This window comes from Mus caroli, unplaced genomic scaffold, assembly GCF_978045245.1.
Source record: "Mus caroli unplaced genomic scaffold, Mus_caroli_1 scaffold_7, whole genome shotgun sequence".
Classification (NCBI taxonomy): domain Eukaryota; kingdom Metazoa; phylum Chordata; class Mammalia; order Rodentia; family Muridae; genus Mus; species Mus caroli.
The window spans coordinates 6,509,782-6,537,394 of record NW_028227262.1 but is presented as its reverse complement, the minus strand read 5'-3'; the positions used below and the strand labels follow the sequence as shown (position 1 = coordinate 6,537,394).

General features: G+C 42.1%; 1 protein-coding gene across 20 annotated transcripts in view; it reads right to left on the bottom strand.

Annotated features, from left to right (window-relative positions):
- Positions 1–27,613, bottom strand: part of C2cd5 (C2 calcium dependent domain containing 5) — an 88,518-nt gene that overhangs the window by 28,752 nt on the left and 32,153 nt on the right. For 5 of the 20 annotated variants that reach the window (XM_029478443.2, XM_029478451.2, XM_029478442.2 and 2 more), the window contains exons 9-15: positions 25,848–25,933; positions 24,656–24,688; positions 20,237–20,345; positions 17,736–17,801; positions 9,459–9,573; positions 6,344–6,439; positions 485–676 (exon numbers count right to left, since the gene is read on the bottom strand). In XM_029478443.2, coding sequence (XP_029334303.1) covers positions 485–676; positions 6,344–6,439; positions 9,459–9,573; positions 17,736–17,801; positions 20,237–20,345; positions 24,656–24,688; positions 25,848–25,933 — 697 coding nt within the window. Of the gene's footprint in view, positions 1–484; positions 677–6,343; positions 6,440–9,458; positions 9,574–17,735; positions 17,802–20,236; positions 20,346–24,655; positions 24,689–25,847; positions 25,934–27,367; positions 27,554–27,613 lie in introns of all 20 variants that reach the window. The other 15 variants (XM_029478450.2, XM_029478455.2, XM_021164735.3 and 12 more) reach the window with 6 other exon arrangements.

Here is a 27,613-nt window from a genome sequence, read left to right as displayed (position 1 = left end):
TGTGGTGGCGCACGTTTTTAGTCCCAGCAGAGACAGAGGCAGGTGGATTTCTGAGTTCGAGGCCAGCCTGGTCTACAAAGTGAGTTCCAGGACAGCCAGGGCTACACAGAGAAACCGTGTCTCAAAAAATCAAAAAAAAAAAAAAAAAAAAAAAAAAGAAAACAAAAACACAAAACCCACCCTGTTCCAGAATATTTTAGAGGTCTCTAAAGCAGATATTTAGCCATACTCCTAACTAGAAGACAAACTAAGTCATAAATAAACACATATACAACAGACTTGAAATGTTAAAACGATTCTGTGCATACAAACTTGAGTGTTATAGAGTGTGTTTTTACTGACAGCTATAGATGAGATAAATACAAGATAGAGTTGCCAAGTTGGTTCAGGATCAAACAAATAAGAAACAGTGTATATTGTTCAAGTCTATGTCTCGATACCTCATGGTTTCTCAAGGACACCAACTCAGCTGTCACAAACATACCTTGCCTGAATAAGACAACCTTTGCCAACCACCACTGCGTCTGTGGGCAAATCGATAGTTGTGAAGAGAACATCAGGGACTTTTTGCTTCCTGCAGTTATAGCAATATGTGAGATGAGCGGGAAACGGCATGTTCAGTTCATCATATGGTATATGGCAGAATCCGCAGCCCACCGGTAAATTCTCTTCAATCCTATATAAATATATTTTAAAAGTAAGAAGGCACTCTGATCAGGGTCCGATACCTAGTCAGGCTCAAGAAAAGATAAATAGCAAACAAAGTCATAGGGCATCTCTAAAATACTTAAGTCATTTAAAGAACATCTATTCCATATAGTGTATCTGTGCATAAACAATACACCTTATACCAGAGCAGTGTGCACTGACTGATAAATTACTAGCAACCATGAAATCAGTATCATTCCTCCTCTAAGGATCATCCGCCATTACACTGACAGAGCTGACTTCTGAGACAAAAATGGGGTTGGGAGGGGGTAATCATAGAAACAGATGGAGAGACAGCAAAGGTAACCTTTTCCTAATGGTTAATAAATACAAACACATACACACAGAAACAAAGAAACAAATCAACTCTTGGTTGTCCATAGGAACCAAACGGTAAGACAAGAAATGCTTTGGCTGCAAACCTCCCGACTCCCAACCAGCTTACGCAGTGCTAAGTGACATACAGGCTTCTGGAGGAGAAGGGGTTCCCAGTAAGAGCCCAGGTGAGCTGCAATAGCAAACTACCAGGCAAAACATGCGCACTGGTAAAATAGTGGACTGTCAGTCACCATCTGTTTTCTGGCTGGATTGCAGGCCCACTCCACAGCAGAGACCTCATACCTAGTGCTGTAAACTTGGTCTTTGCCTGCGCTGATCATAGGCCCTATTAGGAAACTTCCACTGTTGCTTGCTAAATAGTGTCAAGTTGGCTTCTAAATGCTTACATTTATAGCTACCCGTGGACTAATGCTGCTCTTAGCCTTTGTCAGAGAAGTTCCTCCCTGCAGTGGATGACGGTTAATGCACAGTCTCATGTGTGGTCACAGTGCAAAGAATAAGTAGCTGGACACTGAGTGTGAGCCCTAAATGAACATGTGTACCACCCCTCCTATGATCAAGGGACACTGCACAGTAAGGGTTGGTAAGAATGCTGAGGATGGGAGCCGGGCGTGGTGGCGCATGCCTTTAATCCCAGCACTCGGGAGGCAGAGGCAGGCGGATTTCTGAGTTCAAGGCCAGCCTGGACTACAAAGTGAGTTCCAGGACAGCCAGGGCTACACAGAGAAACCCTGTCTCGAAAAACCCAAAAAAAAAAAAAAAAAAAAAAGAATGCTGAGGATGGGAGCCTTGTCTTCTGTGAATGACACACACCCATGGACACACAAGATCCACACAGAGTAAGGACTACTGATATGCCACTGTGCCCAAGGGAAGAGCTCCCGACCCAGTCCTCCAGAGGCTACTGACACACTGACAACTAATGGCTCCTGAGGGAGGGAGAATAAATCTAGCCACTGATATGTCATCTTGCCCCAGCAGGTAACTTCCACTCCATGTTCACAGATGCAACCCTAATTAAATTCAGGATTTTGTTTCCCAAAAAGCCATAAAGCAGAAGGAAGAGCTGTTAGAGAAGAGCTTCAGTGGGAGCGAGAGGGTGAAGAGACAGTAGTGACAGGCAAAGTGACCAACATACATTAAACATATGTGTGGGATCACCAAAGAATCAAAAATAAGGAACTGGAAGAAAGTTGTAACATAAGATTAAAAAAAAAAAAAGTAAGTTAGAAGAAGGTATACATTGAAATTCCTTATCTCTAGTAACAATATTCCTGCAGGGCCTAAAAAACTTCTTCGTATGACATGGGTATTACAAATAAAGCAACAGTGAGCACCAACAACCACCCGTTCACTGCAAAGTGTTAGACTTGTTCAACAATGTGAACCCACACTAGGTACCTGACCTATCACAGCCTCTTCTATAAAACTGCAGTGACCATTTAGAAACGTCTGGCTTATGAGTGTTTTTGAAGATTAAGAAAACTAACTACAAGTAAATCTAGCCACCTTACAAATGTACTATCTACCTGACAGATGCAAATGCAGTCCCACTCAGCCTGCACCAGCCTGGAGAAGCACAGTAGCCACTGTGTAAATGAACCTCATTTTCTGTATCCATTCTTTTCTCATGGGACATCCAGGTTGTTTCCAGCTTCTGGCTATCACAAGTAAGGCCACTATGAACATAGTGGAACAGATGTCCCTGGGGCATGGTGGGGCATCTTTTGGGTATATTCTCAACAGTGGTATAGCTGGGTCTTCAGGTAGATCTATTTCCAATTTTCTGAGGAAACTCTTAGGTTGATTTCCAGAGTGGTTGTACCAGTTTGTAATCCCACCAGCAATGGAGGAGTGTTCCTCTTTCTCCACATCCTCTCCTGTGGCCTCCCTTCCCCCAGCCTGGAACCTGCTTGCTCAAGGGTGGAGCTACCTGCTCATTCGTCCTGCCACGCCTACTGCTGGACCCTGCCTTTGCTGCCTGGAGGCACACACGTGTTCGTCCTGCTACTGGACCCTGAGTTACTTGGCGGGAAATTGGGTTCCCTCCCCCTTCCTTTATAACTGAGTGTCTGAAAATAGTAAAATTGAGCTTTGATCAGAATGTTGTCTTAGCTCCATTCTTTCTTCCGCCCCGTCTAGATTCCTCTCTTTTCAGCTCGAACTGCCATTCTCAGTTGAACCGTTCGTGTTGTGGACTGCGGGCAGGCCGCAACACTCTCCAACATGTGTTGTCACCTGAGGTTTTGATCTTAGCCATTCTGACTCGCGTAAGGTGGAATCTCAGGGTCGTTTTGATTTGCATTTCTCCCATCACTAAGGACTTTGAACATTTCTTTAGGTGCTTCTCAGCCATTTGAGATTCCTCAGTTGTGAATTCTCAGATTAGTTCTACACCCCATTTTTTGATTGGGTTGTTTGGCTTTTTAGTGATTAACTTCTTTATATAACCTGGATATTAGCCCTCTATCGGATGTGGGGTTAGTAAAGATTTTTTCCCCCAATCTGTAGATTGCTGATTTGTCTTATTGACTACGTCCTTTGCCTTACAGAAGCTTTCCAGTTTCATGAGGTCCCATTTATCAATTGTTGATCTTAGAGCATGAGCCACTGGAGTTCTGTTTAGGAAATTTCCCCCTGTGCCAATGAGTTCAAGGCTCTTCCCACTTTCTCTTCTATTAGATTCAGTGTATCTGGTTTTATGTTGAGGTCTTTGATCCACTTGGACTTGAGCTTTGTACGAGGTGACAAATATGGATCTATTTTCATTCTTTTACATACAAACAGACAATTAGGCCAACACCATTTATTGAAGATGCTTTCTTTTTTCCATTGTATATTTTTGGCGTCTTTGTCAAAGATCAAGTGACTGTAAGTGTGTGGTTTTATTTCTGGGTTTTTAATTCTATTCCATTGATCAAAGTGTCTATCTCTGTACCAATACCATGCAGTTTTATCACTATTGCTCTATAGTAAAGCTTGAGGTCAGGGATGGTGGTTCCCCCAGCTATTCTTTTATTGTTATAATTGTTTTCGCAATTCTGCATTTTTTGCCTTTCCAGATGAATTTGAGAATTGCTCTTTGCATGTCTTTGAAGAATTGTGTTGGATTTTGATGGGGATTGCATTGAATCTATAGATTGCCTTTGGTAGGATGGCCATTTTTACTATGTTAATTCTGCCAATCCATGAGCATGGGAGTTCTCTCCATTTTAAGAGATCTTCTTCTATTTCTTTCTTGAAAGACTTGAAGTTATTGTCATACAGATCTTTCACTTGTTTAGTTAGAGTTACCCCAAGATATTTTATATTATTTGTGGCTATTATGAAGGGAGTTGTTTCCCTAATTTCTTTCTCAGCCTGTTTATCCTTTGTATAAAGGAAGGCTACTGATTTATTTGAGTTAATTTTATATCCAGCCACTTTGCTGAAGTTGTTTATCAGCTGGAGAAGTTCTGTGGTAGAATTTTTGGGGTCAATTATGTATAATATCATATCATCTGCAAATAGTGATACCTTTATTTTTTCCTTTACTAATTTGTATCCCCCTTGATATCTTTTTGTATGTACTCACTAATAAGTGGATATTACCCCCCCCCAAAGTACATAATACCCAAGATACAGTCCACAGAACTCAGAAAGGTCAACAAGTTGAAGTGCCCAAGTGAGGACGCCTCAGTCCCACTTGGGAGAGAAAAGAAAATCACAGGTGGGGAGGGAGGGAGGGAGGGAGGGAGGGAGGGAGGGAGGGAGGGAGGGAGGGATCTGGGAGGGAAAGGGAATGGGTTGGGGGAATTGGGTGAGGAAAAAGAGCTGAAGCCCTGAGGGCCAGCAGAAAGAATGGAAGCAGGCAACCTTGGGAGACAGGAGGTTGGGGGACCCTCTAGAATGCACCAGAGACCTGGGAGGTGACTCTCAGGACGCAAAGGGACCTTAGATGAAATGTCGGACAGTAGGGAGAGAGAATTTATAGAGGCCACCTCCAGCAGGAAGACAGGACATCAGTGAGGGGTGGGGTTGCCATCCCACAGTCACAACTCTGACTCATAAGTGTTCCTGTCTGAAAGAATTACAGGGATGGAAATGGAGAGGAGCCTGAGGAAAAGAAGGTCCAGCTCAAGGGGTGTCCCAAGGCCTGACACTATTACTGAGGCTATGGAGCACTCACAAAAAAGGATCATGACTGCCCTCTGAAAGAGCCAAGGAGCAGCTGAAAAAGTCAGATGTAGATATTTGTACCCAACCAATGGACAAAGCAGCTGACCCCTGTTGTTGAATTAGGAAAGACTGAAAGGAGCTGAGGAGAAGGGCGACCCTGCAGGACCATTAGTCTCACTTAATCTGGACCCCCAAGATCTCTCAAACACTGGACCATCTTTCAGGCAGCATACACCAGTTGATATGAGGCCCCCAACACACACAGAGTAGAGGACTTCCAGGCTGTGTTCATTCAGAGATGATGCACCTAACCCTCAAGAGAGTGGAGGCCCCAGGGAGTTTAGAGGTCAGGTGGGGTGGGGGTGGAGAGGAGGTATGGGATGTGGAACAGTCGGAGGGACCAGGGTGGGGTCAGGGGTGGGACTAAAATATGGAGTGTTAAAAAATTAATTAAAAACAAAAAAAGGGGGAGATTTGTGGTCAACTTAAGAGAGAGTAAAAGGCTGGGCAGTGGTGGCGCACGCCTTTAATCCCAGCACTTGGGAGGCAGAGGCAGGCGGATTTCTGAGTTTGATGCCAGCCTGGTCTACAAAGTGAGTTCCAGGACAGCCAGGGCTATACAGAGAAACCCAGTCTCGAAAAACCAAAAAAAAAAAAAAACAAAAAAAGAGAGAGAGAGAGAGAAGAAAAAGATAAATTAACAACAACAACAAAATACCCCACCAATGTATCTTAAATAAAAACAAATCATAGTTTTAAAAAAAGAAAATAAAAATATGTGTGTCTAAGATAAAGGGTCCAGGTTGATACAAATGAGCAAACTGTATTGGTTAGAGAAATGAGGTTATAACTGAGAGTAAAAGAAACTAGGTCCATTTTATGACAATTTATGACACTTACAAAAGGGAAAGGTATACCTGCAATTCTCCCGCTGTTAGTCCTGCCTGGGACTTGATGCTGTGTAGGACAGAGTCCCGCACGGCAGTCAGCGCAGGCCAGCTGACAGGAAGCAGGCATATAACCTTGCACTGCCAGGACAGTAGCCCACTCTCACCAACCGTACAGAAAACTACCTGACTCTGAGACTTCAGAAAGCCAGTCTCTCCCTCCTCAGTTTACAATAGCAAGCCATGACAACCTTTGTTCCAAACAGCCCTCCACAGTGCCTTCCTGCAGAAACCGAGGGTTCAGCACAGCTGCCGTGCCAGACGCTGATAAAATACAGACTTCTTCACTAGAAAAACAAAATAGCAACAACAACAAAACAAACAGGTTAGCATTCCCAACAATAAACCTTCAGGAAACACTAAATATCAAGAGTGATAAACTGAGTCCAAGTCAGACTATCCTACATGTTCGTTAGTATGCAAACACTACCCCTAAGCCTAGGCAGTAAACACAAGCTATGTGGGCATCAAATGCGGAGGCGAGAGCCGCTGCAAACTAGGACCTGAAAGAGAGAAACTGAACAGTAAGAGCTCCCGGAAATGTTAGGGTTCCAACTATAAATCTAGTAACAAGCTACCAAACTATTACTCTAAATATCTATAAAGTGTTACTAAAATTATTCTAAAAGCACAACTATGTAAGTAATCTATAGCGCTTTAGCATAATCTGCATTAGAATTACAAACATACCTAAAATAGTACCCAAAATATACTAAACAAAACTTAAAATGTATCACTCGCATGTGTGTGTATGAATCTTATTTTTAAAGGAATTCTTTAAAATTTTTCATGTCCGATTGCCTGTCTTGAAAGCAACAGTAATTAGGCAATCGATACAGCTGCTGGGCCTCACCCATAGCAACTGAGACAAGTGCAGCGGAGGAGAGAAGGGAGAACAAAAGGAGTAAGTGGACAGAAGCCAGACAGCAAGACACGATCAGCCATGTGACATTTGAACACAGGGCGCCAGGTTCAGGGCAGATGGGCTGTGGGCGCCTGAGGACCAAGCAGAGTTCAGGGCAGCATGTGCTTCAGAAACCTCTGTCAGTAACACTAGGAAGGACAGGCTGGAACAGGAAAACATTAGTGAAGACTTAAACGCAAACATGTTTGGAGTGCAGTAGCTTCTGCACATAAATCCAGACTACAGTAAATTCAATGGACTTAGAGGTCTTGTGCCCGTGATTCAGCTTTAAGTTCTCCAGGCTCGGTCCTTCCAGCACTCTCCACACGTGCACGCGCTCTCCGGGCTCCACACACGCATCTTCTCTGCACTGCTGTCATTCTCATCTACTCTCCATGATGCAAGCAAGCATCAGTCAGTCCATCACTGCACTTCTGAATGACAGTTCACTCACACTCCATTTCCACTAACATTCCCATCCTACTTCAGACTTCTGGTCCTCTGGGATCCTGAAGCATCCTAGAATATCTCAACAATAAAACTTACTATACATGTCACAGTTTTCCAACACAATATAAATTTCTCGGCAAGAATCATGTCTTAAACATCAAAGCCTTCAGACATAAAAGCCTGTGGCACTAACCCACTCACCAGGCAGGACTACCTGCCAGAGAATAAGGTAGAGCAGTTGTTAGTAGATGGTGTTTAATAAAAGGGGAAAGCTTACTATGGGGGCTGGAGAGATGGTTCAGTAGCTAAGAGCACTTTTTGCTCTTGCAGAGGACCCAGCTTCGATTCCCAGGACCCTCATGGTGGCTCACAAGCATCTATAATCCCAGCTCCAGGCCACCCAACAGGCACACGTGTTATATGTGTATGCATGCAGCTAAAACACGCCTTTACATAAATTATAAAAAAGTAACCTAAGCAAAACAAAAAGTCTATTTATTCTACAGTATGAGAATGGTTCAAATGTGTAACTCATGGTCTGGAACAATAAAAAGCACAAAACGATAAATAGCATAGCTCAGTGATTCTCATATTTCCTGTATGTTAATGACCTCTCTCTGACAGAATGAGCAGAGAGTCAGGTAGCATGCATTCTACTGTGCAAAGGTAGACAGCACAGGGTCTAATAGCCTCTGCATTCTAACAATTATCACCTTTCCAGAAGGGGATAGAGATGGGGTTCCAGGAAGATAAGATAACAAAACAAACCAAGAAAAACATATGGAGCTGGAGAGATGGCTCAGCCGTTAAGAGCACTGACTGCTCTTCCAAAAGACCTGAGTTCAGTTCCCAGCTCCCACATGGCAGCTCACAACTGTTTATAACTCCAGCTCCAGGGGATCCAGCCTCACAGACATAGAAGCATGCAAATCACCAATGCACATAAAATAAATAAATCTTAATTTTAAAAAAGAGAAAAATATATCTGCCTAAAATAATAGGGTCAAAACTGACATAAAGGAGCAAACTATGTTGGTAGGAAAGCAGTACGTCATACGTAATCTAAAAGTAAAATTTCATAGTGTCACATTTTTTTAAGTGAGTTCAATGGATCTACAAGTCTAAAATGTACTCAAAAGCTGTGTGGCAATAGAGGGCTTCATAACTACAAGGCCTTACTTATCCCAGAGGCTATAAGGAAGACAACAGACAAGGGTCTGTGGCAGAAGGATGACTGGGGGTGGGAAACCCTTGCAAAGAGCACAGTTCTGGGCACACAGGAGAGATGGTTCAGATGAAAGGTAGAAGGAATGAACCCTTTCGAAGGCTCTCCCTAACTTAGCTATTAGGAGGAGTATTGTTAGCAAAAGTAGTTCCATCCCAGCTTATAAATGTAGTGAGTATAGTGGCTTTGTGGCTAGGCCTGCTTGCTTCCTCCCTCCCTCCCTCTCTGCTGCTTCTTCTTTTCTTTTTAATACAGGGTCTATGTAGCTCTTGGCTGGCCGGGAATTCACTATGTTGACTAGGCTGGCCTGAACTCAGAGAAAGCTCTGCCCCCACAAGTGCTGGGATTAAGGATGGCTGAAGACAAACATTCGAGATATTTGGCAATTCATTTATAGAACACCAAGCACTCCATCTGAATATCCCACTGGAATGAGTCCCCAGACTCAACAACTGAAGTGCTACAAGCAAGGACTAGTAAGTGGGCATGATGACTATTACACACTCATCTGACCCTCCAAGCCCATAGCACAGCCTGTACAAATCATCCTGTTCACAGCTAGCCTGAGGCTCTCAAGTGGGCGGAGGTATCCTGAACTTGGTCTGATTTGCCCAACCCCCGTCTTGGCTTCCCTCTGTGCCTCTCTCCGTGGATCAGTATTGTATTGCTCCAGCTCACACAATCAGCCAAAGCAGTGTCAAGTGGAGAAATCCAAGTGGTCATTTACCAGATGCTGGTTGACTCGCTGTAGCCCACTACAGCATGGCAGCCTAAGGCTTTAGCATGTGACTTTATCTCTTGTCTGATTTCTGCCCACCATGCATCTCGAGTTTCTGGTTCATCTGAAAAATAAAGTTTAAGTCAGTTGACTACTTGACAGCATGTTACACATTAGTAGGAAATGTCTGCAGGAAGCTTGCCTCTGGGAGCTGAAGTGCTGCCCCACACTGTACACTTCCTGCTTTATTAGAGTGCTGATTTCATACAAGAATCAGGGCTCAGTACTGAAACTGTATTGCTAGGACAGACCACGCTGCTATACTAGCTCTACCACGTCAAGGGAAGTGCACACATTTAGCATAATGGCTTATGTTTTAGTCACTATAACCTAAAATGGAAACCTCAACTTCCCAGATTCCTACCATGTTTATTTGTTTGACTAATCTTGGGGACAGGATTTCCTCGAGCTGAGTCTATGTGGCTAAGGATGACTGTGACCTGATCCTTCTGCCTTCAGTTCTGAATGCTAGTTTACTGAAGAGTGAGATGTCGTTGCACCGTGGTCACATTCAAAACAGAGAGGACAAACTACGTTTCATCTCAAAGACTGAATACATTATGTATCCTATCCATAAATTGAATTTAAATACTGATTTTGTATTCTGTCACCTATCTTTATAATCTACTACATTCTGAGTTTTTCCCAAGGTAAGGATCCATCAATATTTATTATGACATTAAAACCTTTGTCATACTTTAATAAATATATAAGTTCTAGGGCATAGTAACAGGGTATAAAAGGACTAGCCAATCTAAAAAGAGGAAAAAATGGGAGAGGCAGAAAAAGAAAAAAATATATTTAAAGGGTTAACACAAATAATTTGGTTAATATAGAAGAGCAAATTTCAAACACAAAATTATAAACTCTATACATGGCCTATATCTTCAAAGGGTGGCTTATGGGCATGGTAACCCATGCCTGAAGTCCTGGGTACGTGTAAAACTGGCCCATGAGTTTTTAAACAGAGCCTGGTCATCAACAAACGTGGGTTCCTGTCTCACCTAACAAAGACTGTTTAGGGGCTAGATCTGAGCTAAGTGGCACGGCCACACTTAGAGGCACTGGGTTCATCCCATTGTTTGGCAATAACAGTGCTCAGGACTGCAGACCCGTATGGGGTCATGAGCAACTCGAGCATCCTTGTAAGGGGGCAGCATGAATGCAGGAGTGACCACACACCTCTCAATCACCTGCACTGAGCGAGGGAACAGCACTGCAAGCGAGACTACCTCCTCACGGGCAAAGGTGTTAGAAGCAAGACTGGTCTGTTACTTGCTTCCTTTGTGCTCAGTGTGGTTCGGGAGGACTCTGAATGCTGCATGTTTCCACACAAAAGGCACAGAAAGCCAAGCAAACACCACCTTCTATAGTTACACAGCAGTTATAGCCGAGTCAGCATCCTTCTGCAAAGTAAAGGAAGGAGAAGTCTACTCCCTAGGGGAGCAGTGAGGAGAGACAGTAAAGAAAGGCTAGGAAGCCTGCTAGAGCTCACACTGCTGTGATGGGCGTCTCCTCGTCGAGGAGGAGATGCCAAGGGGCAAGGAGCAGGTAAATGCCAGCCAGCCTGGGATCGGAGAAAGAGCTACCCTAGACCAGCTTCCTGCCGAGGAAAAGAAAGACCCACAGACTGATAGGAACTGAGGAAAGATGAAAACACAGGATCAAGAAGAAAGAACAGAAAAGGCTACATCCCATACTATGAGCATGCTAGTGGTCATTTGCACCTACAGCGAGCCCGAAGCTTGTTCGGATATTCCTGGCTGAAATGCCTAATTAAGAGCACAGACATACTTCAGAGCCCATAGACACTTTTGCTAATAAGACAGATGTGCCTTTTTTGTTATTTTCTTTGTTTGAGATAGGGTTTTGCCCGACTGGCCTCAAGCTCACTATGTAGATCAGGCTGCTGGAACTTGCAGCCTCCCCAGTGCTAATATTACAAGTGTGAGCCACCATGCCTGGCTGGACGTGCATGCTTATATGCCAGTTTAAACATCCAGGTAAATTCATCCTTTCCCAAAAGGAAATTGTAGGAAAGAACAAACTATTGCTTATGTAGTAAGCTTGTCTATTAAATTACAGTTCTACAAAACTAAGAATCACAAACAGAAATAACTTTCAGTCTAGACAGAAACTGTTGTACTGGACACTGTTTCAAATAAGTCTAACTTTTCGTAAAGTGATTAATGACTTTGCTATTTACTTTGTGAACTCTTTCCTAAAGCAATCACTGTGTGCCACGTTGAAAGTTTTCTCACAGTAGACTCACCTCACCTGTACCACAAGTAACATGTGGTAGATGCCCTGTTTTTAAAAATGGGTTTCATCGGCAGCAATCCACAACACCATTTTAAAAAATAATGAAGAAATGGAGGGAGCTACTGATTTTAAGCTTGAAATGTATTGATTTAGAAATGCCGAGCATACTCAAATGGAGAAACGTCATTCCCTTGAGGTACGTGTAACCACATAGAATACAGTTACTCCACATCAGACTTACCTTGATATAACATAAAACAACAGAGTTAAACCAAAGCCATGAAAGAATATGTGGCTGATTAAACCTTAGCGAGAGCAAGAGCGAGCTGACTGAGCACAGGTGCAGCATTCATACCCCTCAGGCAAGCTCACAAGCAGCCTTCATTCTGACACAGCCACACAAGTGCATGAGATGCCAGTAGTACTTAGCAAGGTATTGACGAGTGTAAGAAGCTAGTTACATGACATGGGCACCGAGGAAGCAGATGGCATGTGTCCACACTCTGGAAATGTTAAATTTGGTTTTGGCTAAAGCAAAAGCTAAGGAACAAAAGGTTTGCAAAGCAGATTTGGCAGACAGGAGCTAGGAACAGTGATGTTTTGGCGCATGCTCGGATCAGGTGACAGCACAGACTGAAAACTATGGCAGCTCACTGAAATGGTCACAGAAAGGAATGGCCCTAGAGTCTAGGTGAGAGCAAGGCAAGCGTACAGGAGGAACACTTCATCACTAGTCACTTCGGCAACCATGGCCACTAGACTGTAAGCAGGAGCAAGGGATCAAAGTTATTTAACTACAGAAAAATTCAGACTAATCAGTTTATTTAGTATTAAGAAAGATTCTATTTATTTTCAAAGCTACACTACAACATGCCAGAGATGGGCCACAGACTCAAAGAGTACTTATAATTAGCATGATCTTATTATCAATAAAAAAAAACCAGCAATATCACATTATTTAATCCCTAGGGTAGAACCTTTTAAAGTTTAAAAATTGCTAACTACATTTTAAAAGGAAACACATTACTGAACCTATTTATTTTATTTAAGGTACCAAAGCATAAATTTGAAGTTCTACCATACATTTACAAAAAGTAAAACAGAGGTTAGCTGAAAAATGAATAGAATTACCCATGTAATACATGGGTGCTATTAATCATTTTTGGAAAATACAGCTGAGATGTGTGCTCATTTAACAAGCACTCCAAAGGTGGTAAGAAAATGATTTCCACATTAAATACCGTGTTCTGATCATCTATACAATTATTTCTAATTTAAAAAAATATTTTAGAAAAAATTAAATTTTAATTATTATACAAATTATATTTCACACTATTTTAAAGCTTTTTTTCCCTATGGGTCAAACTTTTTATAGGTTACAGATCTCTGAACTTCTTTCTCCTTTTTGTAGTTAACATACACTGGGCTTTGCATTCAACACACCACTGGTGCTTAGCAATGTCCCCACTGTGGCTGTCACAAGACTCCACTTTTCTATTGTGGCTGTTTTAGAGCATGGTCACAGCTTGATATCTTGCCATCTTTTTGCTTCAGAAGTGTGGGTGAAACTACTACAGATTTTTAAATGCCAACGTATATCTCAGGAAGTAAAACATGATCATGGCAACACAAAATGCCTCTATTAGACTCTACCCTTAGGTGATTTGAGACAATTGCATGTTTGTAACTAAGACATACCCACCTACCCGAAGTGCTCAAAACTCAGTTCTGTTTTTGTTTACCCAACATAATTATTCTGTTTTTTGCTTGAATGGGGTTCAGCATGCAGCTCAAACTAACCCCAAACTCACAATCCTCCTGCCTCAGCTTCGAATGAGTCATGATTATGAGTACGAGCCATCAAATCCAGCTCAACCTAACTTAGAAATGGACAAGAAGAGAGAAAGGTGTTGGGCTGGGCCCCCGCAATCCTTTTGGATATGCTAATCTATCTGCTGAGGACACGGGAAGCTGCATTCGGGAACTCTGGAGAGTGACTCCCCTGGAGTAACAGAAATTGAAGAGTCCAGGTTCTACAGAGTCCACAGCCTCCACTGAGCAGGGATGAGAGCAGACCGAGAAAAAGTCCTCACGTGGAGGGAGGGACAGCAAGGACATCAAAGCCTGGATGTCAGGATGGCAGCTGGCTTACAAGTTATTCTGCATCTAACGGAATGCTGCTACTCTTCCAGACATATAATCCACTCTGTAACTCGACTTTCCTTATCCAGACGCCACACATGCCGCTGCTAGGACCACTGGCCTCATCACTTCCTGAAAACTTCCTGAAAAGAATCAAAAGCTATCTACATCCACGGTAATTCTCACCTGAGCATCAGTATCCCCCAGAAAAGAACAGCTGAGACCCTTGGCAGAAGTCACATTCCCAGGGAGCCTGCCTTCTGTGACTGACTAACAGAGTGTGAACAGGATGCCCACCTGGCTTCACAGTGCTCCTGGTGCCAGGGCAGTGTTCAACTCACATGAGTGTGCCAAAACCGTCACTGACAGATCAAGAGTGTTTTAGGGTTGTTACAACAAAATAAACAAAAGAGAATGAATAAAGTCAGATGTTATTTCCTGACACATCAGCTAGCTCACATTTTCTTTTCTTGGTTTTGATTTTAGACTGGGTCTCTCTACATAACCCTGGCTGTCCTGACCTTACTCTGTAGACCAGGCCTGCCTCTGCCTCCCAGTGCTGGAATTAAAGGCATGTGACCACTGCCCAGTTCTTCACATTTTCTTACAATTAAATATTTTGTAAAGTAATAATTTTATTTGTCAAGGTCTTAACTGAGTTTTTGCTCCCAAAATGAGCTTTCTAAAAAGCATAATAGTGATTAACAAAACCCAACATTTTCTAACTTCAAACCACTACAGGTTGCCTTATAACTCAAGTCTATTTATTATGATTTAAGAAGAAAAAGTATATGCCATAAAATTCAAGATTCATCTAAAATATTCTTAACACTTCAAAAATTCTCAAAACCAAAAACCAACAATCTAACTAATTTGGTTTTCCTTATTCTGGACATGACATTAAATCAAAAATCACCTGCCCTTTGCCTGAAAGTTGACAGGCAGCTGACAGGCCTGCTACATTCACCAGCAAACTCAGGTCTATCATCCACGGTTAAGTGTAAGTCCCAAAGCCAGGTCATGTAGGTTTTGATTGTGGTTTGGTTGTGTTTTCCTGACACCTTAAGGAAACCACTGGTTTGTTTTGTTCACTCACACAATAGGATTGGAGTCTCTCTCAAAGATCTGAGACTCAAATGACCTGCTTGCTACTGGAAAGCATCCAGATACGTTCAAGCCTCTTCAGCTTATCTCCAGCTCTGCGGAGAGGCAGTGTCTGCCAGGAAGACCCAAGGCATATTGTCACGATCTCATCACAGCCCTGGGTGTCACACAAAGAACAGTAACACTTCAGGCTCCTTTACAGATGCTCCTGATTTTCTCAAATTTTGTTCTCAGAACAGAAAAATGAGGAAACAAAAAGTAACATCACAATCAATTCTCAGATTCATGGGACGGATTCGCTTCTTCCTAGTGCATAAAAATGTCCCATCACTGTGGTTAACAGGGGACCAGATGGCTAAAACAAAAGCAATGGGCAGGAGGACTCAGTCACGGAACACTGTGGTCTATAAAGTAGCTATCCAACTAGCAGAGAAGCACTGTCTCAGACTACCTCACAAATACTAAAGGTTTGGGACGCACTAGAATATGCATTCATACAGCGTTAAGTGTTTTACTGAAAGATTAGAAACCTATGAAAATCTGATATACAGAGCCTTCAAACATTAGCTTAAGAATCAGAACAGACACCAACATGGTTGGTTAATCATGCCTGCTTCCACACTGTATACCATACAACATAGTAAAACATTTAATACTTTTTTACGGAAGTCTAGCACCTAACAAGTGTTTCTCATTCTGAATTCTGTGTGTGTGTGTGCGCGCGCGCATATGTTCCTAGATAACTATTATCAAATTGACTAAGGCTACATATTACTCACGGTGTCACAGAACACAAGAAATGAAGTATGTGCTAAACATAATATTAATGATTATTTTTCTTACTAATAAGGGTCAAATCTTTGTTTGCCTAGGTTCTTTTTTTTTTTTTAACTTTTGTGTTTAGGTGTTTGCCTGTATTTCTGGCTACCATGTGCATGCAGTACCTGTGAAGGCCAGCAGGCAGCACTGGATCCCCTGGAGTTGGAGTTAGAGACAGCTCTGAGCTGCCATGTGGGTGCTGGGAATTGAGCATGGGGCCTGTGGCAGAGCAGTCAGTGCTCATAACCACTGACTCATTCTCCAGCTCAAAGCACGGTCAATTCTTGACATTTTGATGTTATGGGACAGCAATGGCAGGATACTTCCAAATTCAGAGGATATGTAAAAATTATTTGAATATATTCACCAAACATATCGCATTTTCTTCAGAATTTTCGAGTCCGCCTTATTTCAGTCACAGGATGGCACTATGAGCACGTGCCACCCTCATCCTCTAGCTGTCCTGTAGCGTGTCGGGTTCACTGCTAACCCAGCCTCTGCCATCAGTCTCACTCCTCCTCCTCCCTCATCCTCAGCACATGGCTCCCTACCCACTTCTCTTCTGCACACTTCCCATCTGACATTACTTTCAGTGATGGCAAGATATACTGCTTCCTCAACCATGTCTATCCTGGCCAAACTGCTTGCCTGGGACAGTGCTCTTGTGTCTGGGGAATTGAACTTCTGCACTTTCCTTTTATAAAACATTTCTGTCACCTGGCCAACTACCACATCTACAAGTGGCTGATCTACAAGATTTTACTTCCTTAAGTTGTTAGTGACCAATCATTTTATGCACAACCTATTTTTCTACTTGCACCAAGCTAACCATGTACTGGAATACAGTCTTACTTTATAAAACAAATCTAATAGGGTATGTTTCATTTTTTACCAAAAAAAAAAAAAAAAAAAGCAGTACCTGGAACCCAATCCTTTTCACTTTAACAAATGTCAGCACAGTGGTAAGGCCCTGTCTTGAATACAAAGGCAGTTCCCCTAAAGACTCTGGAACTGAGACACTGACAAAGCCTCATCAGGAACACGACTCCCTCAGAGTCGGTCAAGGGACACCAGAGCTCAGAACTCTGACCGATGCTTACACACACTGTGAGCATTACTGAAAATGCTGAACCCTTTGGTGCTTTTGTTTTGCTATAAGATGTGCTGAGACAAGGGACTAAAAAAAAATCCTTTAAATATCCACTTTAGTGTTTAATTAAAATAGAAGTTTTAATTCCAAAAATAATTTTAGATATGTATATTAGTAGAAATATGCTTTTCAAAACAAGCTAACTGGCTTTACTAAAACACATCATCAGCTGTAAAGTTTTGGTTTGTTTCATGTTAATGGATAAAGACTATATTCAAGTTACTTATAAAGAAAAACTGGAAATCTCACGTGGAAAGAGGAAAGCTTATAGATATAGTTAATTGTCCTGAAAAAAAAACTGTCCTGCTATGAAATTTTGGAACATTTCTAGCATTATATATGAGAATGCTAGGAGTCCCGTTTCCTGGTCATTTATAAGACAGTAAATACTATTAAGTCTGACCGAGCAGTTTAAACGTGCTTTAAGGTTTATCAGGCTGGTTGTTTAATGTATTTAACAAATGCTGCTTAATGATAAAGCTAATGCCTGTATCACTTACCAGATATGAAAACACTGGCCAAATGCATAAATAGAATTTAATTATATTCTGAAAGTTAGTCACATAAGCGAAGTCATTCATAATTTATGGTATGGTTTTGATTCATTTAGCGCATGCATTTCCATGCAAATTACAAGCTGTGACATAACTATCACAGAATGATCTAGTTAATCTATAATGTCTCTAAAACCTCACTGAGCTGCCATAATTTCTGTCAGCATATGTAATACTGAATGACCATTAAAATACCTGAATTGAAACTATTCCAGTCTAGCAGTTTGTAAGATCTTGTGTTACCCATAATTCCGACAAAGGCTGAGTTCAAAACAGCAAATTAGTTGATCAGTTTTAGGTGCAGAATAGTAGGAATCAAACAAACAAACAAAAGAAAACTACAGACAAGAACACAATTGACACCAGCACTTGACAGGAACTGGAAGACAGAGACAGCAGAGTTAATAAGGAATAGAGACAGAGGCAGGAAGAGCAGCTACAGTAGCCTCGCATTAACTCCTCTGGCTATTTGGTCATTATATGCTTGAACCACTCCTGTCTCTCCCTGTTCATGCTTCTGTTGTCCTGGGATTTAGCAAAGAAAGAAGTGCTAAGAACTCTGAAATAATCACCAGTAGTTAGAACTAGTGGCAATGGTTTGAAAGTAAGAATGTCTCTTTTTTCTGCTGAAAACAAAATTAAAATGTTTCATATTCACTAGTCGAGAGATAGCTGCTGGGAACCAGGGCCATGTATGTATTCTGAGCATCGTCAAGTCTCTCTCAGCACAGCAGCAGTGCTGGCTCCCAGTGCTCTGAGGTTGTCCAGGTACTCCTAGCGGTAATATCCAGCTTTGTTCACCAGGAAAAGTACTCAAGGGACTTGGAGAAGCTGTTAAGCATTTTAGTGCCTAATTTATACACAAAAGAATCCAAAAAGCACTTATTTAAATCAAAATAAGATATTAGAGCCACCGAATGTCCACTTGGTAAGTATTTGACTGAAAATAAGGCAAACTAAAAGTGCAACTCCACAGCATTTCTAAGTGTTTACATATAAACTACTGTACGCTCGCCCTGGGGAAGATACAGTAACAGCAACTGAGGCTCGCTCGCTCTGCAGGACAGACAGCGCCTCTGAAAGGGAGGAGGACCTGGCGAGCTGCTGCTTACAGCACACAACCCATTCTGTGAGCTCCCTCTGTCTGGGCTCTTAGGTTGTTGTATGGCTGGAATGAACTGGGAAGTAGAAGAAACTCTCCAAGGGAAGAGTTTGTAAAAATTAAGAACATTTTTAGATATTTATCCCCATTTAAAGCTAATTTAAACATGTTTATTTGTCTGCCCAGGCTCTAAGGTTTATCTATTTGGAAGTACCAAAAAGAAAGAGGACATCCCTTAAATACATTTCTAGAACTACTTCGTACAGTGTCCTATCAGCAGGCGCCCTCAGAACTTGAGTCACTCATCCATAGAAAGCACGGGGCCTCAGGCTTCGCTGACCAGTCTCCCTTACCCAGCTCCTACAGGAATTGAATGAGCTACCCAGCAGCACTCAAACTGCGCTGTAAGTGCGACAGAGTGTACAAATACAATAAGGAAAATGAGAGCTTAAACTAACCATAAAAATAAAGGAATGGGGAAAATAAACCAAATCAAAACAAAATACTGGAGCTGAAATTATCTATTTGCTCACTGTAGAGCTAAATAAACATGACTAGCATGGACTTTCTCAAGTCTCATTTGCAGTCACAAGAACTCCATTCTGATTCTCAAGTCAAATCGAGTCACAGAGCACTGATGAAACTTGAATGTGAAAATGAGTAATACTCTGGTATACTTAAAAGCACTGTTGGCAACGTTTTCCATGCAATATTCCAGAGCAGCCTTTTCTTCTTTTCCTGCATGTCACAAAGAAGCTGCTGGAAGTGATGAATTAAAGTCTTCCAAAATATACAAAAGTACAAATGTCAGTATCGCTTCAGGTTCATGGTGCTTCAGCAAACATCACGAGAGATGACTCCAAAGGGAGCTACCACTACTGAGCATGCTTGCTATAGACTGAAAAACTCACCCAAGAATTTCTTCCACTTTTCTTCAAATGTATTTGTTTGCATGCATTCTATGTACCGGTGTTAGCCTGCATGTGTTTTTTTGGAGATATTGGAGATACTGGAGATACAGACAGTTGTGAGCTGCCATGTGGGTGCTGGGAACTGAACCCAGGCCCTCTGGAAGAACCGTCAGTGTTCTTAACCACTAAGCTATCTCTTCAGCTCCCACATCTAAGTATTTGTAATCCAAGACCCAAAAAGTGCCAGGACTCAGCTGCCTGCCTTCTATGTCACTCTGTGCTTTAAAGACACACGCTAGCTCTCCCTTTTTTGGTCATATGAACAAGCAAAAAACATTAATGGCCTAATACAATGTCCATGATTTTACACACAGTAAAATCCCTCATCTCCCTAAACAAATATAACAGCTAACTCAAACATTAATGATCCCCTCAAAAGAACAGCTCAATCAAAATAAATCAAATGCGTTCATTTGTTGTACATTAAAAATTAACTAACGTGTACTTTAGTTTACCTCTAATTGTGATTACTGAAAATATCTCAGAGTAACTTATCTCAGTTTATAATCTATTTTTATCTCTCTTTTCCAGTTAAATTTGTTTTCAATATTAATAAAATAAATCAACTTTTACAATCATACCTTAAATAAAGGCAGTAAAATAAAACTTTTTAAAGAACATACCAGGGTTGTGGATCCGATCTAAAAGCTTCACAGAGCGTGCACTGACAACACCACCGACGTGCACAAGAAGTCCAGGGGGGAAGGCCGTCAAGGTGAGGAAGGGGAACTCCTGGTGAAGACAAGAGACAGCACAGAGATGGCCAGGTGCACAGTAGAAGGCTCTGCTCATGCAGATCCCATCTTAGGAAATACATGGCCTGAAATACATACACTAGACCTGCAGTTTCATTCAAATTTCTCAGACATTCACAGATCTGAATCTGTTTCCGTACATGCTCAGTGGAATTCAAAATCAGCTGCTTTATCTGTTCTGACTGAGGAACATATTGAAGAGTTCCCAGCTGAGATATTTAGAACACACTCCTCTCTTCTCAAATTCCTATTCAACACCATTTCCCAGTAAGGTACACAATTGGACAACCTAGCAACCCATTTGCATTTCTCAGTATAGTTGCCTCTCACACATACAGGCAATACAGGTTACTGGTATATATTCCCGAGGTCAGCATGTAACAAGAGACCTAAAGAAATGGAGCACAGGCCATGGAGTGAAAAGATAGGCAGTGTGGCGGGGTAAGAACGAGAAAAGGAAACATCTAGGTGAAGTGTGAGCCAATGACTGTGTGGAGAGAGGCAAAAAGCAGCATATCTGTGCGTGAAGCAAGAGAGAGACGTGCATGGTCAGAGTGAGGGACGCAGCGTGACCCTGCAGGTTCTTCCAAGCTGTGGCCCCTTCTGCCATGGAATGACACAAAGAACCCAAAAGAAAACTTAAGATAGGAACTCACTGGAAACACCAGGAGGAGTGGGGAATGTCTATAGTTGCCCTAACACCGGCCATTTGCAGTGGACAACGTGGATGCAGGAAGGAGTGACTGCTAGCTGACCTGCCTGGCTGTGAGATAAATGGAACTCTCCTAACCGGAAGTCACTCACCAATGGCCCCAGCTACTTTCACCATAAGGAGAGCTCTCTGAGGATGGCAAGTGCTATGGCTCATGTACTGCATCCCAAGCATCTCCACAGGGGATGCTCACACAGGGGTAAGATAGTTACACATACTAAAATGCTTGTCATTTTAAGAATTTGTCATTATTGCATTTTCTAGGCTATAGCAGCTTAAATGAAACAAATAAAAGGAAAGAGCTATTGCTAAAAGCAGGCACATAAAGAAGCAGCAAGACCACTGGCTGGCTGCTTAAAGCAGGGATACACACACAGCTGAAGCACAGTTGTAAGGCAGATCAATTTGCAGTCACCAGCACAGAGGAGAGGCCTGCATCCTCAGGAAGCATGAAGTTAAAGTTCACATGGTGTGTGCATATGCGTCCATACATTAAACCTGGTCAGAACTCAGAAGTGACCTTTACCTTAATAAAGGCAAGAACAGATAAACTGTTTAAGAAGAGTCAAAAGCCTGTCCACAGAAACTGTTTCTATGTGACCTAGACTAAACATGGATGGAAATCAACAGCATCACAGCAGCCAGAGGTGACCTACAGCACTACTGTGCTGCTGCTTCTAAACACAGGGAAACTAACTGCATGGAAGAGTGGCACAGACGTGAAACCATGACAGCCACACAGTAGGTTTTACATTAGTATACACAAACCTGTAGTTCTCAACACCTTTGCTGCTGATCCTATGAAGATCTTCTAGTAACGTATCTCCAATGTAGTAACATGTCCAAGATTTAAACTGTTTAAAAGCACGTTAGAGACCAGCAGGAGGGCCTTGCAGGTGAAGGTGCCTGCTGCCAAGCCTGACAACCTGAATGAATTCCACTGACCTGCACAGTGGAAGAAGAGCCACTCCTTTGAGTCATCCTCTGGCCTCCATACGCACACCAAAAAATCCCTACATGTTCTCATCTAGCTGACACCCCTAGCCTCAAATCCTCAGATAATATTATGTGAAGATACAACAAAGAGTAACCACAAAAACAAAGAAAGAATAAAGACCATAGGTGTGAGCAGAGGGGTGGAGATAATAGGAAGTGAGAAATGGAAAAACCAGGGAACTGACTCCAACTGTAAAAGAATGAAGGTCAGAACACATGCAGAAGGAAAGAGGAAAATCACACCAGGCTACCAGGGCTGGCTGACAGACCTACACGGAGTCATAGTCTATACTTAAAGTTAAAAGTAATACAGATAAGTGTATATATGTATACATACACACAGTTTAAAGATGTTAAAGCATTTGGCCTGACAGTGCTCCCCTACGAGAAGCATAGACTAACAAAACCCCCAGTACCAGACATGAAAAACCTTTCGCATGGTTGGCCAGGGCAGTCCAAGTGACTCCAAAAGCAATCTAAACTATTGATGTAGACCTTGGTTGCCTCTCAACGAAGGGCCTCTATTACTGAGGACCCCACACACTTACAACTCCACATTCGGATGATTTGAGCTGCAATCTGAAAGCCTCTTTTTTTCCTGCAATCTAATCTCCACAGTACCAGAAAACATTATGCAAGATGCAAAGAGGGATGAAATTAAACAGTCTTACTTAGCTGTGACACCTATGACCCATAACAATGAACAGCACACAAGATATCCTAAAGGCCCTCCATGTGACACTCACATGGCTGTGGTAACCAACAGCTGTCTAAATGGGCTTAAAGCCCACTCACAGGAGGAAATCATATCTGAATCAACACTTCCCACGCAGTGAGGCCACATTATTAGCCAGCACAGTTCCTCAATTACAAATGAATCCATATACACACAGGTAAGTGCAGCTACCACTCCTCGGCAACGAAGCCTCTCTTTACAGCCAATGGAGCCCATCCCAGAAAACCACAACTGGACATGGAGGGATCATGGGGAGCCCAACCCCAAAAGAAACATCTACATCACAGCTCCTGCATCTATGACACAGAGAACCTCTAAGGAAAGGAGACAGAAAACCTGTAAGAGCCCAACAAGTCTGCTGAAACATTCTCTCCTAGAAATGGCAACATAAACAAGCCAGAACAATAGCAACATCAGTGGACAAGCCAACACAGAAGGGGTAAGATTTTATGGGGTCCTGCTCCTAGACAAAGAATTACAAGCAACTACAAAGACTTAGCTTCTCTCAGGAATAAGCCAACTTATTGGTTGTCCAACCCAGAGTAGTCAACCCTGAAACCATATGCATACAAATAACAAAAACAAACCTAGCAGGTTGTACTTACATATTATTCCATATATGTACATGGACTAATAACTTTTAAAAAGAGGCTATCACCTTGAGTGTGGGTAGACATGGTAAGAGCTGGGAGAAGGAAGGAAGGGAGTAAAAGTGATGACATTCTATTTCAATTTAAAACATATTTAACACACACAACTTTTACATGGGCATTGTAATCCCAGCATTTGTAAGGCTGAGGCAATATGATCATGAGATCAGGGCTAGCCTGAACTACATAGTGATCTATGTTAGCCCGGTTTCAAATTAGATACCATCTCAAAGAAAAAACCAAAAACAAACAAAACAAAATAAAATCCACCAATTTTATCAAACCCAATCCAAAATAAGTTTACTATTTTCTCTATGAAATGGCTGTAAAGGTCTGTAGCACACAGAAAAGTCCCAGCACTGAACAGAGCCACATTTCCAGTACACACTCAATTCATCAATCAATCAGATTAAAAGTGTGAAAAGACAAAGAGAAAACTATTCTGGCCCAAAACGTGGTAAATAGACACCCGCACCCTACTCAGACCCTCTTCTCCATAGCTCTAATCTTTGGCTCTGTCTGCTTTTCATCCATGAAGACTGGTGCTGTCAGAAAGGTAAGTGTAGCTGAAACCCAGGTATAAAATAAAGAATGGGGCAGAGCATGGGGCTGGGGCCCAGCTCAGTGGGAAGATGGTTTCCTAGCAACAAGACCTAACAAGACTTTTGGGTCAATCCCACACACTTGGGGAAAACAAGGCCTGGGTAGAGCTCAACTTATTCCTCTGCTTCAGCTCTGCTTGCTCTACCCTTGTCCCAAAGGGGCGTGTGTGTGTGTGTGTGTGTGTGTGTGTGTGTGTGTGTGTATACATATCTACTTGCAGCGTAAGAAAACAATCTTCCTGTCTGCAGTCACAGAATCAAACAAGCTGCAGAAGGAGGCGAACCTTTGATGGGGTTCACTGTGTCTCACCTTTGTTCTCTCCCAAGTGCTGGTGCAAAATGAACACACAAAATAAAACTCTCTAAGTGCTTAAAGCTTCCAAAGCAGACATAAAAAAGCTTGGAGCTCTGTCTGAAGCCCAGGACAGGACACATGGAACCATGCACAGCGTCAGCAGGAAAGAGCATGACTCTCAAAGTACAAGGTCAGAAAATGCCAGCAACAGTTGTTAAAAGCTTAAATAAAACTCAAGAGAACAAGATAGAAAAGCTTCTAGCACAGACCAGGCTCTTGCACGTTTAGAAACATACCCGCCTTCTACAGAACCTATGAGGCGATCCTCCCTTTGCAAGGACGGTTATAAAGAGAGAGAGAGAAATCATCCAAAAACCAGACTCAGTTTCCCACCAACAAATTAAATAAACATTATACATGATCATTAAATAAACATATTATAGTCGGGCAGTGGTGGCGCACAGCTTTAATCCCAGCACTTGGGAGGCAGAGGCAGGTGGATTTCTGAGTTCAAGGCCAGTCTGGTCTACAGAGTGAGTTCCAGGACAGCCAGGGCTACACAGAGAAACCCTGCCTCGAAAAACCAAAAACAAAAGAAAACCAAAACCAAAAACCATATTATGCTAGACAGTCACGCTTAACTTTAATCTACTAAGAACGGAATCTGGGTCTGATATCTAATAAACAGGCCAGAGACAAAAGTGACGTCAAAAGTCAGTGTCGCCGGGCGGTGGTGGCGCACGCCTTTAATCCCAGCACTCGGGAGGCAGAGGCAGGCGGATTTCTGAGTTCGAGGCCAGCCTGGTCTACAGAGTGAGTTCCAGGACAGCCAGGGCTACACAGAGAAACCCTGTCTCGAAAAAACCAAAAAAAAAAAAAAAAAAGTCAGTGTCAGCGCACTACAGCGCCGGTTTAAGAGAGCATCACTGAGATGATTTTCTGCAAAAAGACTAATCGTTTTCTTCTCTATATTGTACCTTCAATGAGAACGAGAGATGATTTCAGTATTCAATGGATATTCTCAGGAGAAATATTTTAAATCAAAGATTGGAGAAATTAAAATTCAATCTAAGGCCGGGCGTGGTGGCGCACGCCTTTAATCCCAGCACTCGGGAGGCAGAGGCAGGCGGATTTCTGAGTTCGAGGCCAGCCTGGTCTACAAAGTGAGTTCCAGGACAGCCAGGACTATACAGAGAAACCCTGTCTCAAAAAAAAAAACAAAAAACAAAAAACAAAAAAAAAAAAAATTCAATCTAAGTATTTTAAATTAAGAACCTCCACAAAACAGAAAAGTTAAGAAATTTTCCTAAGTAAAAAAGTAAATATTGGTGAATAAACGACTCTGATATCTTAAATACATTTGAACTTTAAAACTGCAACATTATAGATAATGATCAAAAACCCCTTTCAGAAGCTTTTAAGCAGCCAGGAAGGAGCTCAGGCATACAAAACCACAGAGACAGAAAAGAATGGAAAGTGGACTCTTACCCGCTGTTCCAACGCCGACTGGGTCTGTTGCCGTAAAAGAGCTTTAAAGGGCCCCCCTTCTTTTCCAGCACTCCCACTGCCCATTCCTACAGGACATCAGCACGTAAGTAACAAGCATGTGAGTAGAAACCGACAAGCTCAACTGCACTCATCTTCACAGACAGTGTCAAATACAAAAAATCAGCCACATATTGAACATATTTTGATATGGTAAGTAGCACATGCATTTTATTCTACTATATTAAAACTTTCTTTAAAGTAAGATATCAAAGTTATGGTCACAGCTAGTTTTACAATCAATTTATTCTAATAAGAATATTAAAATAAGGCAACAATTCTTTGACAATATTCAATATTTATAAGTTGATAATTTTAATAAAAATAACCAAAAGAATAACTGACTATGCTAACAATTTAAACACAGCAAAATATCTGGTAAAATATGGGAAGAAACACACTAACTGCTCATGTCAAAACTACAGGAAAGCTAACGAGCAAATCAGCCTTCAGAAAGAAGCTTACTCTCTGCTGATGCCCGCCCGCCCGCCCGCCCGCCCTCCTCTGAACATGGAGTGTGCTCATTAACAAAAGCCAACACACATGTGTCAGCACACCACAGACGTACATAGTCATGGATGAAAGAATTCTATGTCCTCACTCTTAGATGTATTTTAAGGCTAATACTACATTTTCCCTAGCATTTGTTGTCGTTGTTGTTTTGATCACAAGTATGGCCCACGATCTATGGAGATGGGATGGCTCACACTAGCTCTCAAAGCTAAAGATGCATCCAGTCAAGTTCACTGCAGTGCCTTAGCAAGGAGTTAATCCATGTTTACAGTTTTAGCTGTTCTCCTCGGATAAGGAAACAAGGGTTAGCATGTGTGGAGTCCCATTCTGTTCTCTGAAAACAAGTTTTTCTTACAGTAATCTTAAGGGTTTTAGAGACTACACAATGCTAACTGGAAATAAAACTAAGATCTTTATATGAAGCGTATTAAAAATCACAAAATAAAAGGTAAGTTTGCAGTGATAAATAAAGTACCAGAAAACATAGCAGAATAACTTGATTAATGGAACGGAAAGAAAATAAATGTGTAATAAAAGAATAGCACCAAAATGAGACTTAAACTGGTTCAAACAGAGTAATTTTCTCATGTAGTCTTCTGGTTTAGCAACAGGATGGCACAGGTCTGACGTGGATGGAGCAGGTATGGAGAGAGGGGAGCAGAGCATCTACAGGGACACTGAGGGAGACCTCGGTCCTGAGAGTTACAGCAAACATCCACAGCCCCATCCTGACACATAATCTTTGTTAAACAGAAAACTCGGTGACTACTGATAATAGCCATCAAGTAAGCTCCAGTGACTTATGTGTGGTTCTGACTAACTGCCAGTGAAATCACTCACAGACACACAAAGCACACAGTCATTCTCTATGGCATAAAATAACATGTTTTCAGAGATGATTTAAAACAAAGGGATTATTCAAAAAAAAAGCTGACATAATGTGATCCTACCAGAAGCAGCCAGGAACAGCTCTTCACTGAAAGAAACACTTTTCCTCAGAACGGGGCTGACAAGGCTAGAGTGATGAGGGGTAAGGCTAGATTCCGAGAGGAGGCGGGACTTAAGGTGAAAGGAACCACAAGAGAGGGGGGTGGAGCTGGGACACAGGTAGATCCCAGGCCCCTGTGGGTAAGGTGCTGTGGAGGAAAGTAGCAAAGATGTAGATTCAGAAGATGATCAGAAATGCAGGAGAAGGA